The 13,585-nt window shown below is 47.0% G+C and overlaps 1 protein-coding gene across 3 annotated transcripts in view; it reads left to right on the top strand.

The window, feature by feature from the left end:
* SEMA6A (semaphorin 6A) overlaps positions 1–8,250 on the top strand; it is a 126,629-nt gene extending 118,379 nt beyond the window's left edge. For all 3 annotated transcript variants that reach the window (XM_077911285.1, XM_077911283.1, XM_077911284.1), the window contains one exon: positions 4,042–8,250. In XM_077911285.1, the coding sequence (XP_077767411.1) occupies positions 4,042–5,240 (1,199 nt within the window). In that variant the 3' untranslated portion in view covers positions 5,241–8,250. The remainder of the gene's footprint in view (positions 1–4,041) is intronic.
* Positions 8,251–13,585: the final 5,335 nt, after the last annotated feature.

Here is a 13,585-nt window from a genome sequence, read left to right as displayed (position 1 = left end):
GCAGCATCTGAGGCAAGGACGTTCAACAAGCACCCTTTGCAGAGTTGAATGTGTTTTGAATTATTCAATTCCACTGGACTACCAAGTTGTTACAAATAACCCACCTATGCTCATCATCTCTTTTGGAATTATCCCAGAATGAACTTTTCATTTTTAAAATAGTTTCTCTTACTATTATTTTGAACGTATACAGAGTACCTTTATAGATTTCTTTTGTCTATTGGATGTTCGTATGATTATATTCTGTTCTGTGGAGGGAGATATAATTTGGTTCTGTACCTTCAGAAGGTTATGGTCACTGCAAAATGACCCACCAAGTTTAGAGGCCATTTAAAAGTGTCTCTACAACGTACTGCAAATCCATTTATCCGATAATCATTTATTAAGTGCCCAACTAAGAGCTCTGGTGATGGTGAGAGTTATAAATCCACATAAAATATGGTCCAGGCACTGGTTCTTATTGCTCTCTGCTTCAGTTGACATCCTTCAAAGAGCCGAAGGCAGGATTATCTTCACTAGGAGTCTAACCATAACCGCTGTGTTTTGCTCAACATTTCCTGCTTTTGTTGTTTTACTTCTTTCAAAATGCAGGACATATAGGCAGTCCTGAGACAGAGGTACATGTTCCCTTATGTTGCCTCAGCATATCCCTTCAACATTTGGACAGCACAAGGTTTGGAGCTGGGCAGAACAGGTCTATCCCCCTCCACCAAGAGACTCACAGTAAATGGAATCACATGGAGTAGCTGTGACTATTAATCTTAAGCTTTCAGTGAGCTACTAACCCACCGCTTCTCTTTCGAGGCTTCTTTTGACCTATAGATTTGTCCAGCAAACTAAAGCATTTAAGTTCTTTCTTATTTGTTCTGTATTTGCTTCTGGCAAGAACCCAGTAAGGCATTAAATGTATTAACCCCACATTGCAAATAAGGAATAACTGAGGCCCAAAGATGAGAAGTCACTTGCCAAAAGGTCACCCAGCAGTAAGTGGGAGCCTAAGACCCCAGGCCTTTGGAGATCTCTAGCGCTGCTTGCACCATCACCCACACCCCGCCCTCTCTGACAAGACCATTGTGTTCAGTCCTTCACAGTGACCAATGTCACAAAGTGGATTTAATCATTTCCATGAATGGCCCTTCACCCTTTTCAGAAATATAAGCAGAAAGCTTTAAATTTGGAAGGCGTTTTCCAAAAACCACTTGTAACTTATCTTCTTCAACTGCACTTTCAACTTAATCTCTGATCTGTTTCTGACTCTGTACAAGGGATTTCTGAATTTGCACAAGCAGATGAGAGAAGCCACCTGCTTCGTGGTAGGTATCTCAAAACTGAAGAGATGCAGGCTTTTAAGACCACTATTTACATAACAAAATGAGATGGGAGGGGCTGTCTGAGACACCATTTTTCCGTATCCTCCTTGATTTGTTAACAACCCAAAAACCTGAGCTCAAATGTCATCTTCTAAAAAAGTTTTACCCAGTGAAAGAGCGAGTGGTCTCCATGAGATTAAGATAGTCAGAGACCTTAAGACAAGAAAGGATAGCTAAAAGTAAAGAAACAATGGATAAACTTGAAATTTTTGCAGTTTTTCCCAATTAAACAATGAAGGAAACAAATGGACCTCTTTAGCCTTAATCTTTCCCTGTTCTTCTTAAGCTGAGAGGTCAATTTAAATTATAAAATACCAAAGTCAATTGTAGAAAACTACCATTATAAGGACACATTTATTGGGAAGACACAGCGCCCCCCCCCCCCATTCCGTGCAAATAGGGCTGCCAGGAGATGATCCATGAAATGCCCACTGCTATGAAAACTTTACCTCGTACGTAACCCCCCACCCACCTGCACTGGGGAGGTCTACCCTGTGGTCAGATTCCATGGAGATTGCCAAGTCAACGCGGGAAGTTCAACTCCTTTTATTCACAGGTGTACATTTTTGTGCCATTGTACGTAGGTGGTTAAAAACGTTCAATCCAACCCCAAACCATCAAAACTGAAAGAAAATCAGTTGCTATTTTAGCATTATGGCAAGGAGATGCAAATTTAAGGGAGAAATTTTCATTAGCACAGTTCCTTGGTGACTAGGTATTAAAACATATTTGAATGCAAGACCCCTCGCCGTTTGGGAAGCTCCACGCTGTACAAGGTGTGAGTTCTAGCAGAATTTCCTGCTGTTTTTTAGTCCATTTCTACCCCTCAAAAGTTCATGAATATAAATCTGGAAATATTTGAGAAGTGTCACATTTGGAAATTATTCAGGGTCTTGCCATCTTACACATTCTTTCCCTGGAGGTGAACTGCCTGCCCTGCCCTTAATTACCAAGAGCATTTGTTTAATCACAGAATCTTTGTTTCTCAAGAGGTATTTGCTGCTTCTATTTATTCCCCCTAAAGTCACAATCCTTTGTCACAAGACAATCATTTCCACAGCAACCAACTGTGATGTCACAACTGAGGGGAGGAGGAATGTTTAGAAAGAAGAGAGGATGTTCTCTTCCACAAGCAAAGGTTTCTGAGTTCTAAAACGACTGCTTCCCTAATCAAAATATTTTAACGGAAAGACCCCATGATCAAGCTGCATTTCTTTGAGGTCTCAGCTGTGACATACGAAGCATTTCAGAAGTTGAGGGGCTGCATGTTGTGGCTTAGGAAGGGGTAGAGATTTTTATTTCATTTCATTCTAATTCTGTGCCAGTGATATCTGCCAGTAAAATACATTAAACATATTCCAGAAAGAGTTGATTTAGCAGATGAAAAATGTGTCTCCTGAGACCAGAGAAGGTACATTTTCTGTCTTACTATCATTTCCATAATAGGAACAATGTTTACATTTCCTCAGCCCATGCAGTGCCTCTAATGTATTCATGTTCTTTCGCTCTCCAGAGGCAGGAATTGAGGTATTTGAGATTTTATTTTTTAGCTACCGCATCAAGCACTTAAGATCTGACAATCGTGATGTGTATTCTCACTTGGTATTAAAAAATAAAAGCCTCAGTGTTTGCATTTGATTAGAGTCTCTCAGCTTGGAGGCTGATTAAGCAGGAACAGGGAAAGCAACTTTCTTCAGAAACACAGCATCTTGGTTAATGTAGTGTAAGATTATTGACGGGTGTAGTCACATAATTTTTATTAAATTGATGAGGTTAGCTCTCCCGAAGAATCTCACCGTGACAGCAAACTCTAGCCATAATAATGAGTCCTGACACGTCTCAAACCCACGACAGGGCCCCAAATGGCTCTTCTTTCTCTAAATAGTCATTCAGTTCAAGCAAGGGAAGAGCTTCATTCAGATACTCAGCATATTTACCTGAAATTGAGTGTGCATGGGGTTTGGGGTGGTGTGGTGGTTTTTTTGTTTGTTTGTTTGTTTGAAGGATGATACAAAATCAGCCTAAACATTTGTAATGTGAGCTTTAGCTGTTTTCTTTCACTGTAAATGACACAAGCTGTCTTTCCTCCAGTTGCCTGAAATGCAAACATAGCTTTTCTCCAGATAGAGGCCACAGTGCCCACAAAGAAGTGGTCAGAAAAGACCCTGGAAGCCTGGAGCATTGTGCCATTTGTTCATTTATTGGACATAAAACTGTTGCCTCTCCCCACCCCCACCCCACCCCAGACTCCAAGTATTTCCACACTCTGAATTTTATGAGGGGAAGATTGAGAAAAGATGAAGGAGAGGGGGAGGAGGGAATAAATTTTGGAAATGAGAAACTGTCATATTCCATAGACTGAAGCAAAGTCGAAAGAGCATGTGCTTGAGAGGGTGGGGGTGGGGGTGGGGGTGGGAGGAGAAGCACTTTTTCAGAACACAAAGGCGGCCACAAACCAAGGCTGTTTACATACTACCCGGGTGGGCGGGGTGGGGGGGCGGCTTGGGGAGGATTAATCAGCTGATGTTTGGCAAGCTGCGCCCCAAAACAAATTATGCGGAGGTGCTGCTGTCCCTCACTGCTCTTACTAATGAACGGGGCGACCGCCAGGCAGAAATGAGCCTCCCCGTGTGCTGTGGGTTCTTGACGCCGTATGCGATGTCTGTTGCAGGAGTGATTCGGGAGAGTTACCTCAAAGGCCACGACCAGCTCGTCCCCGTCACCCTCCTGGCCATTGCGGTCATCCTGGCTTTTGTCATGGGGGCCGTCTTCTCCGGCATCATCGTCTACTGCGTCTGCGACCACAGGCGCAAGGACGTGTCCGCGGTGCAGCGCAAGGAGAAGGAGCTCAGCCACTCGCGCCGGGGCTCCATGAGCAGCGTCACCAAGCTCAGCGGCCTCTTCGGGGACACCCAGTCCAAAGACCCGAAGCCGGAGGCCATCCTCACGCCGCTCATGCACAACGGCAAGCTCGCCGCGCCGGGCAGCACGGCCAAGATGCTCATCAAGGCGGACCAGCACCACTTGGACCTGGCGGCCTTGCCCACCCCCGAGTCCACCCCGACGCTGCAGCAGAAGCGGAAGCCCAGCCGCGGCAGCCGCGAGTGGGAGAGGAACCAAAACCTCATCAATGCCTGCACCAAGGACATGCCCCCCATGGGCTCCCCTGTGATCCCCACGGACCTGCCCCTGCGGGCCTCCCCCAGCCACATCCCCAGCGTGGTGGTCCTGCCCATCGCGCAGCAGGGCTACCAGCACGAGTACGTGGACCAGCCCAAGATGAGCGAGGTGGCCCAGATGGCGCTGGAGGACCAGGCGGCCACGCTGGAGTATAAGACCATCAAGGAGCATCTCAGCAGCAAGAGTCCCAACCACGGGGTGACCCTGGTGGAGAACCTGGACAGCCTGCCCCCCAAGGTCCCGCAGCGCGAGGCCTCCCTGGGCCCGCCGGGCGCCTCGCTGTCTCAGAACGGCCTGGGCAAGCGGCTGGAGATGCACCACTCCTCCTCCTACGGCCTTGACTATAAGAGGAGCTACCCCACGAACTCGCTCACGAGAAGCCACCAGGCCACCACGCTCAAAAGAAACAATACTAACTGCTCCAACTCCTCCCACCTGTCCCGGAACCAGAGCTTTGGCCGGGGAGACAACCCGCCGCCCGCCCCGCAGAGGGTGGACTCGATCCAGGTGCACGGCGCGCCGCCGGCGGGCCAGGCGGTGACTGTCGCGCGCCAGCCCAGCCTCAACGCCTACAACTCGCTGACGAGGTCGGGGCTGAAGCGCACGCCCTCGCTAAAGCCGGACGTACCCCCCAAGCCCTCCTTTGCCCCCCTTTCCACCTCCCTGAAGCCCAATGACGCGTGCACATAATGCCAGGGGAGGGGTCAGGTGTCGAAGCCGCGGGAGCGGCCGGGCGCGCCCAGCCGGCGGGGCCCTCCGCTGCCCGAGCCCCCACGGAGCGGAGGACGCCGGCTCCCGGCCCGGGCGCAGCGGGGAGGCGCCGGGCCCCCGGGCCCCCACGCGGGACTCCCCTCCCCTCGCAGGCTCCGCTCTCCCTCACGCTGCGCGACAGGTCGGACTCACGAGAGACTTCAGCGATCATCACAAACACGAGCCAAAAGCACACCCCCCCACCCAGCCACCCGCGCGCGCACACACGCACACACACACACGCGCGCGCACACACACGCGCACACACACAGGTGAACAGTGCCCGCAACCTTCTGTCCGCGACTGTGCGGGGCGCCGCCCAACAGGGCAGGAGCCCCACCTGCAGACCACAAACACGTTTTTACGAATCATGAAACGCAAAAAGACAGGAATAAAAATAAAAAGTAAAGAATTCATTGATAATTCTAACTCAGACTTTAACAATGGCAGAAGTTTACTATGCGCAGATACTGTGAAATGCCCACCAGTGTTACAGCTTCCTGTTCTGAGCAGACGATGCCGCGTTGGGCAACCAGGTCATAGGTTTCTGCTCCTCTCTTTTAATGAAATAACGTGACCTTTAACGCAAGTAACTCTTTATTTATTGTTCACCCTTTTTTCCTTAAGGAAAGGACTCTTCCACATGCCATCCTACCAACGGCTCTTCAGGAAGCCCCTTGAAGGTTAAACTATTTAACGTGAAATCCATTAACTGGAATAATTGAGTTTATTTTTACAATAAATTCACTGAGTAAATAAGCTGGAGCTGGAATTCTGAGCTTTGTGTTTGGACTGTCTGATCTCTGGCTAGAGGAAAAAGTTGCGAGGGGAATGAATATTTATTGAAACCAACCAGTTAATTTGCTGGTCGGGTCTCTGGCCTCTAACATGCAAAAAATTAATTAGCTTAAAAGTCCTTCCAGATCCTAACTTCTTAACGCAACCGGGAGAGGAACTCTTAGAATGACACATCCCGCGGCCCATTGCTGCCAACGTGGCTTTGTCAGTGGTTCCTACTTTCTGTGAAGGCACCAGCTTGTGAAACCCATCTCATTTCACCTTGCATGTGAGACCGCAAACAAAATCCACTAAAGGTGTGAACTAATTAATATGCTGGCTGCTACCTTGCATAAATTAATGGTTTGCTCACACGGGTTTTTCGTGGGGTTACATCTGTGAATAGCCTCTTTTCCACATGTAAATTTGTGCCTTACACCCTGAGTTGTGTACACTTGTAAACTGTCGTTATGATAAACTTTCCCCCGCCTTTTGAAATAAATGCAGATATTTATTTGACCCTCCCTCCCCCCACTCCCACTCCAGCCCTCTGGAAGATTCCTAGCGTCTAGCAGATGGAAGAAGAATGCAGTGGTGGTGGTGGTGGTTAGAAGCCTGCCCCCCGGGAGAGCTAGGCAGCAGCACACCCTCCAATTCACACTTCCTTCTACTCGTGCCAACTCCAGCCACCCCTTGGCCATGCCACCAAGCATGGACACCAGTGTTGAGGGTGGCAGTACCCTTTCTCCCTCCGGCGCTCCCTGCTTCCCGGTGTTCTCAGATCATTTCAACATGGTGATAGCCTCCTCGGCCAGCAGAGAAGGGACTAACGTCCCAGCCCTCCTTTCTGCCGTGTCCACTGGCTGGAGAGCACGCTGTCTGCGGTGGCCAGACACCTGGAGGGCGTCTCCAGGCCAGGGGCTCGGCACGCACGAGCACTGCACACAGAGACATGACGTGGAAGTAGATACAGGCAGGCTGGTCCCTGCTGTGATGGACGAGTAACTCCAAGTACAAAGCCAACCACGATGGATGCTGCAAAAAACGTTGACCGGGCCAGAAGATTTGTAATTTCTCAAAAAATTTCTTCATCCTTTTGTTATTATTGTTTGTAAGGGGGCGGGTGGGGCGTGTTTTTTCTCCCCCGGTTGGTTCTCATTAGCTCAAGCACACAGAAGGGACTATTGTTTACTCTATCATGAACAAAGAACTGTCAACATACTGTAAACAGTGAGCATTGTTTGGGGTTGTTGTGTTTTTTAACAGTTAAACAGTATATTTGGTGGCCTCTTTGTCTCTTTTTATTTCCAGTTTGATCTTCTGAGTTTAATCTTGTCTTAAAAAAAAAAAAAACTTTCAAAGAAAGACTATTTGGAACAATTTTGAGTTTGTTAGTGAAAAAGTGGTACTTCCATAATCAGAGTGAGACCAGGTGTGTCGCGAGGACAGACTGGTAGCTTTGTGTTCCTGCAAACCTCCCGCGCAGTTTTGCTGTCGTTTGGGGTAGGTTTTTGTTGTTTTGTGTCGTTATGCTTTTATTCTGTTTTGTGAGCAGAATCAATGTTCACATCCTGTGAACTCTGTACCCTGAAACCAACCATAAAGTCTCTTCTAGAAACTGAGATCATTGTTTTTCCCTTCTCCCCGAATGAAGCTTGACCCCCAAGAGTATTGACCGGCAGCACCCACGCTCTTGTCCCATGGGTGGGCATCATTGCCTCAGCTGTGTTACGGAGACCTGTGTCAAAACTTCCAGCCCGCGTCCCCACCGCCCCTCAACCCATCACTTGCGGTGTTCTTCCTGAAATGCCCACATGTATTGAGCTGGTCTTTTGCATTTAAGTGTTTTTTTCCCTTTTTTTTTTTCCCCACTGCGTGTGGGGGGAGGGTCCATAAACCTGAGTGTGCCTTTGCTTTCCACCCTTGCTAGACACTGGTAGATGCAACAAACTCAGATTTATATTTGTTGTAAAGTTGTAAAAATATTGTGATGTCACCAATTTTCCTTCCATCTCCACATCCCCTAACATCTGATTCATGACGTAATGTATGTTGTAAAACAGGAAAAAAAAAAAAGAAAAGAAAAAAAGGGAAAAAAAAAGACAAAAAAAAAAAAAGCAAGGAAAAGGCTCTTTATTACTTAAAAGTAATAAAACAAGACTGTTCTACATTATCCTTTGTGTCCTGAATGTTTTTATTTATCTCTTAAGTTTTCCCTTTTGAACCCCATCCTTTGGGGTTGGAGCCTACTCTTTCCCCATCTTCAGAGCATAAATAACAGGGGGTTAGACCCATTTGTTTGCAGTACTCACACCCTGCCCAGCCCACCCCTACCCCCACCCAAATTATGGATGTATTTTCTCCCTCCACCCAGCCCTGAGCAGAGGTTGTAGCAGAAGCCACCGGTAATTAAAAGGCAGAGCACGCATTGACTCCCTCTATTCATTTTATGCATTTTCTTTTTATGGGCTTGTTCATCATCAAACATTTATGGTAGGCTTGATAGTTTAAGAGATCAAGGCTAGGATTTTAGTATGTAGGGTCCACTAAAAATAGATCCCAGCACAGATGTGACTTCAGCCTTTTTACGTATTAATAAGATGGAGGGTGCTGGATTTTACTCCTTGTTAGCATTTCTTTCTTATAACCCAGAAGACACGGTGGGAGGTATATTGGGATGCAGCCCTGGATTTTTATTTTGTAGAATAGCATCGCAAGATGTCTAGATAAGGTTTACCCCCCTGGAGTATTTTTTTAAACAGTTATTTAAATAAGCCCTCAGCTACATTATTTCACTTGTGACCTTCTGAAATCTTTTTTTAAGTGTTTTCAGCAGTTCACATGTGGGAAGCTACGGGTTGGGCCTCGGTCAACACCTATAGTGATCCAGTTACCTTTGGGTATTTCCAATTACATTTGTGAATCCCACCCAGAGGGCCTGGCATGTTGGTGCAAAGTTGACTAGAATAAAGTTTCTGGTTCCTCGTTTATAAGAAAAGATGGACGGGCTCTCTGTGATTGCCACTGGGAGTTAGAAGCAAAGTGGCCAAGAGTTTGGGGGCACAAAGCTACATTTGGGCTGGTATTTTTTCTTTTTTAAAGATTTATTTATTGGAATGCCTGGGTGGCTCAGTGCTTGAGCATCTGCCTTGGGTTCAGGGCATAATCCTGGGGTAGGGATTGAGCCCCGCATCGGGCTCCTAACGGGGAGCCTGCTTCTCCATCTGCCTGTGTCTCTGTCTCTCTCCCTGTCATGAATAAGTAAATAAAATCTTTTAAAAAATAAAGATTTAAAAAAAATTAAATAAAGATTTATTTATTTATTTATTTGAGAGAGCGAGCACATGCATGGGTGGGGGAGGGGCAGAAGACAAGAAGACACGCTGAGCACAGAGACCAAAATGTGGCTCAATCCTAGGACCCTGAGATTATGACCTGAGCCCAAATCAAGAGTTGGACAGTGAACTGAGTGAGCCGCCCAGGAGCCCCTGAGCTGGTTCTTTAGAATGAGTTCTCTGAACAGCTTTACCAGGCACAAGGATGTCTTGGGCAAAGTTGTCAGGTGCACTGTGCCTGGAAGACAAAAGGTTTATCGGGCCTTGAGCAGGGTCTATGAGAGAACCGCTGGAAAGAAGGCTGGGAATGGGGAGACGAAGAGGAACCTGCTTATCGTGTGCTAGGATTTTAGCTGATGGGCACAGAGCACCTTTGGAGTAGATGAAGCAGTAGACACATGTGTTTGTGCTTTAGAAGGCTACCTGGCAGCGATGTGGAAAATGGACGGGTCCAGAGAAAGGCCAGCAGGCAATGTGCCAAACGGCATACCAAGTAGGTAGGAACCCACAAGCAAAAACTCCACGTCTTATTTCAGATTCTTTAGGAAACAGAACCAAATCAGCTCTGTGACCATCCTCCCTTCTGCCAAACCGAAGATCTTCCTCCTCCTTATGCGACTGACAGGTTTGCCTGCGCAGCTCTAGCCAAATGCAATCCAGAAAGAATGGTCTGATTTTCATTTTTTAAAAATGGGGAAGCTAAGATCCATTGAATGAAAGGATTTGCCCACGATCCCAAAGCTGATGGTAAAGCAGCTCTTCCAAGAACAAATTCATTGCCTCTCACCCCCACTCATTTACAACATGAGAGCAAGACTAGCCAGGAAGATGGGACACTCCTCCGTGCAGACAGCATCTCATCTCACTCGGGGAGTCCTTCCTCTGGGGGAAAGCCCTGAGTACATGCCTCCCCCTTCCCTTGTGGGGCATCCCAAAGGCTTTCATCTGGGCTGAGTCAAGGGGGCGGGCTGGAGCCCGAATCTCACTGGTTGGAAGCCAGACAATCCTTGCAGTGTAACCCGATTCCTGTTATGGTAGCTTTTGCTGCAGTCAGCTTTGTTCTGGTCTGGTGATGAGGTGACAAGGAGCTGAACAGGTGCAGCCTGCATTTTAGCTGCCCCCCCCCCCACCATGCCTTCGCTCAGACTCACAATGTGCCTCAGATAACCCAGCTTTTTAACTGTTGTGATGGCTTGCGTGCTTGCTTGAACGCTTGTTGCAGGGTCAGCGGTCTCTGTAGGGTGTTTTGAGACTGCTGGCTAAGTCTCTAAGTCACTAAGGGGTGACTGTCCCAATACAGCCAACAGCCTAGGTGTTCTATGGGGCCGTCGATGGCTTCGTAGCTTTCCTTAAATGCCGTGTCCGGTAAAAACACAAACAGGTCTCATTGTTCAGCCTTATCATTTGGCAGAAGCCACACCAAGTGCCTCTGAACTACACACCTACTGCATTTGAACTGCCCAGGGCAAAAGTTCTTTCAAAAAAAAAAAAAAAAAAAAAGTCATTCAGCCAGTCCCATAGAAGTATCTAGAAGGTACCTACAATTTCAGGCACTGGTATGTTTTTGCTTGAGGGACAGGGGTGACAGGGATTTAAAAGAAGGCCTTTATACCAAAATAACACGATTAAGAGCATAATCCTGGTCCTGGCTGAGCACTGTGACAGCTGGGTGCATGCACTTAGTAACCCTTAGAAACCTGCATCTCTCGCTTGTCTTAAAACCAGGTGGTGACGTGTCTCTCGCACAGGATTGGGAAAGAAGGGCTCACATTTATTGATTGGGACTGCCAGACAGATGGGGATCTTCAATATTCCATTTAGAGTATTGTGTATCCTTGGCTCTAACCCCCCGGGATGCTGGGAGGTGGGAGGCCGTTGACCTCCACAGAGCGTTGGGCTGCACTGATGTGCATTAAATGTGCCTGGGCAGAAAAATGTGCAGATGGCCCTCTAGCAAATGGAAATGAAATTTGAGCAAATCAAGAGAGGCAGCTGAGTAGGGGAGAGCTCCCCAGCCCCCTTCTGCAAACACATCTACAAACACACACACACACACACACACACACACACGCACGCACACAAATGGTATCAAGAGGCTTTCTCCTCTTGGTCTAAGACACAAAATGTCACAGAGGTCAGAATCTGTGTCCTTTTTTTTTTTTTTTAATTTATTCATGAAAAACACAGAGAGGCAGAGACATAGGCAGAGGGGGAAGCAAGCTCCTCATAGGGAGTCCAATGTGAGACTTGATCCCTGAACCGGGATCATGCCCTGACTCAAAGGCAGATGCTCAGCTGCTGAGCCACCCACGTGTCCCCAGAATCTTGTGTCTGCTGAAGGTGGACCCTGTGGAAGTTCTTTTGCCCCTTTTCCAGGTAAAATGTACACCTCCTGGTCGAAAATGAACAGTCATAAAACTATAGCCTCAGTAATACAAGCCAAGACGTAGCAGAGGAGCCTGGACACAGGTCCCTTTCAGCCCCGTTGACAATGACTCAGGTGGCCAGCAACTTTCTTATTCTTGTAATCACTTTCGCATAGAAAACTCTCTTGAGAATCATTAACATCATCCCAGATCAAGTCATTGGTCCTGCTAATGGGCTGTAATAATGGTCCAAATAAGTGGATGCTAATGAAGGGGAAAAATAGGTAACCATGAAATCAGAAGCATTTTTCATTGATGATTTTCAGAAAAAAAAAAAAAAAAAAAAAAAAAAACAGAAGAAAGTGACATTGGACACGATACCAAACGCCAGGAAACCAACATGAAAGAACTTCAGGCAGGATTCCCAGGGAGTTCCTTGGATGGGACAGATGTTTAAAATCTGTGTGAGAGCCCAATGGTGTCTTTTCTCCTGTTCATCATGACAAGTGACCTCACCACATTATGGGGTTCATAAGGACATGAGCCGATCATGGTGTAGATACTGAACATTTTGCATGCATAGTGCAAAAGCATGGATTTCAGCAGTAGGGCTAAGGTTTATATCAAAGAAATTAAAAGTGGAATGGTACCACCCAAGAGAGGCGGGGCTTCCAATGGTCAGCAACAAAGATAACTTATCTCCATGGCATTTTACAGTTTGCAGACCTAATCTTATCTGTGATATGGCTTGATCATCACAACAGCTTCATGGGGAGGGGCAGCCCATGTATGATCATCCTTATCTTATTTATTTAAAGATTTTATTTATTTATTCATGAGGGACACACAGAGAGAGGCAGAGGCACAGGCAAGGGAGAAGCAGGCTCCCTGCAGGGAGCCCAATGCGGGACTCGATCCCAGGACCCTGGGATCACGAGCTGAGCCGAAGGCAGACATTCAACCACTGAGCCACCCAGGTGCCCTCATCCTCATTTTACAGAGATTGGGATTTGGAGAGAAGGAATCCATTGGATCACTGATCAACATGAGAAGGTAGCACTGTTTCAAAAGCCTGTGTGTTGAAGTTATCCCCCTCAGCCCTCTTGGGAACACCTCAGGTTACACAAGTGCTCTGCTTCACCACAGGGGAAAAGCCTCCCACAGCACTTCCCAGAAGAGATAATTACAACAATATAAAGACCCCAAAATAAAGGCTAGGCACATACATTCTATTTTAAGGACATTGTGCTCTAAGATTTTTCCATCATTAAAGAGCACATCTCTTCCTTCCTGCGTCTGCAATGTCCTGATGCCAGCAGTGTTATTAGGAACTGTCAACAAAGCAAGAAAAGGGAGAACAAAGCCAAATTCAGTGACCTCCCTCCTTGAGACGCACCCTGCCACTTCCGGGGCAGTGACACAGACCCACAGTGAAAGAAAAAAAGGGGGATGAAAGGCCAGCCTTTAGACCTTCTTCATCCAACTTGAGCCACACACATCACAAGAGAAATTTGAGAAGCTTAAGAGAATGCAGGGTTAATTGGGAATGGAGAAGAGATGCCCTACACCTGGAAGGGTAAAGAGTTTGCTCACCTTTCCCTTCACAGAAGACTGGGGTAAAGGAGTATGAAAGGAAGAGGTAAGGAAGACATACCACTGTTGTCTTTTCATGTTGGCACCATTGGCCACTTTGGCAACTCATGGGTACCAACTCAACACTGTTGAGTGTTGACCTCCTCTCTAATGTCATTGGTGGGATGATATGGCTGAGAGCTAGAAAAATCGCCCAGAAGGAGAGAGAAGGTAG

The sequence above is a fragment of the Canis aureus genome, chromosome 10 (assembly GCF_053574225.1).
Source record: "Canis aureus isolate CA01 chromosome 10, VMU_Caureus_v.1.0, whole genome shotgun sequence".
In the NCBI taxonomy this organism is placed as follows: domain Eukaryota; kingdom Metazoa; phylum Chordata; class Mammalia; order Carnivora; family Canidae; genus Canis; species Canis aureus.
This window is presented reverse-complemented; position numbering and strand designations above follow the sequence as displayed.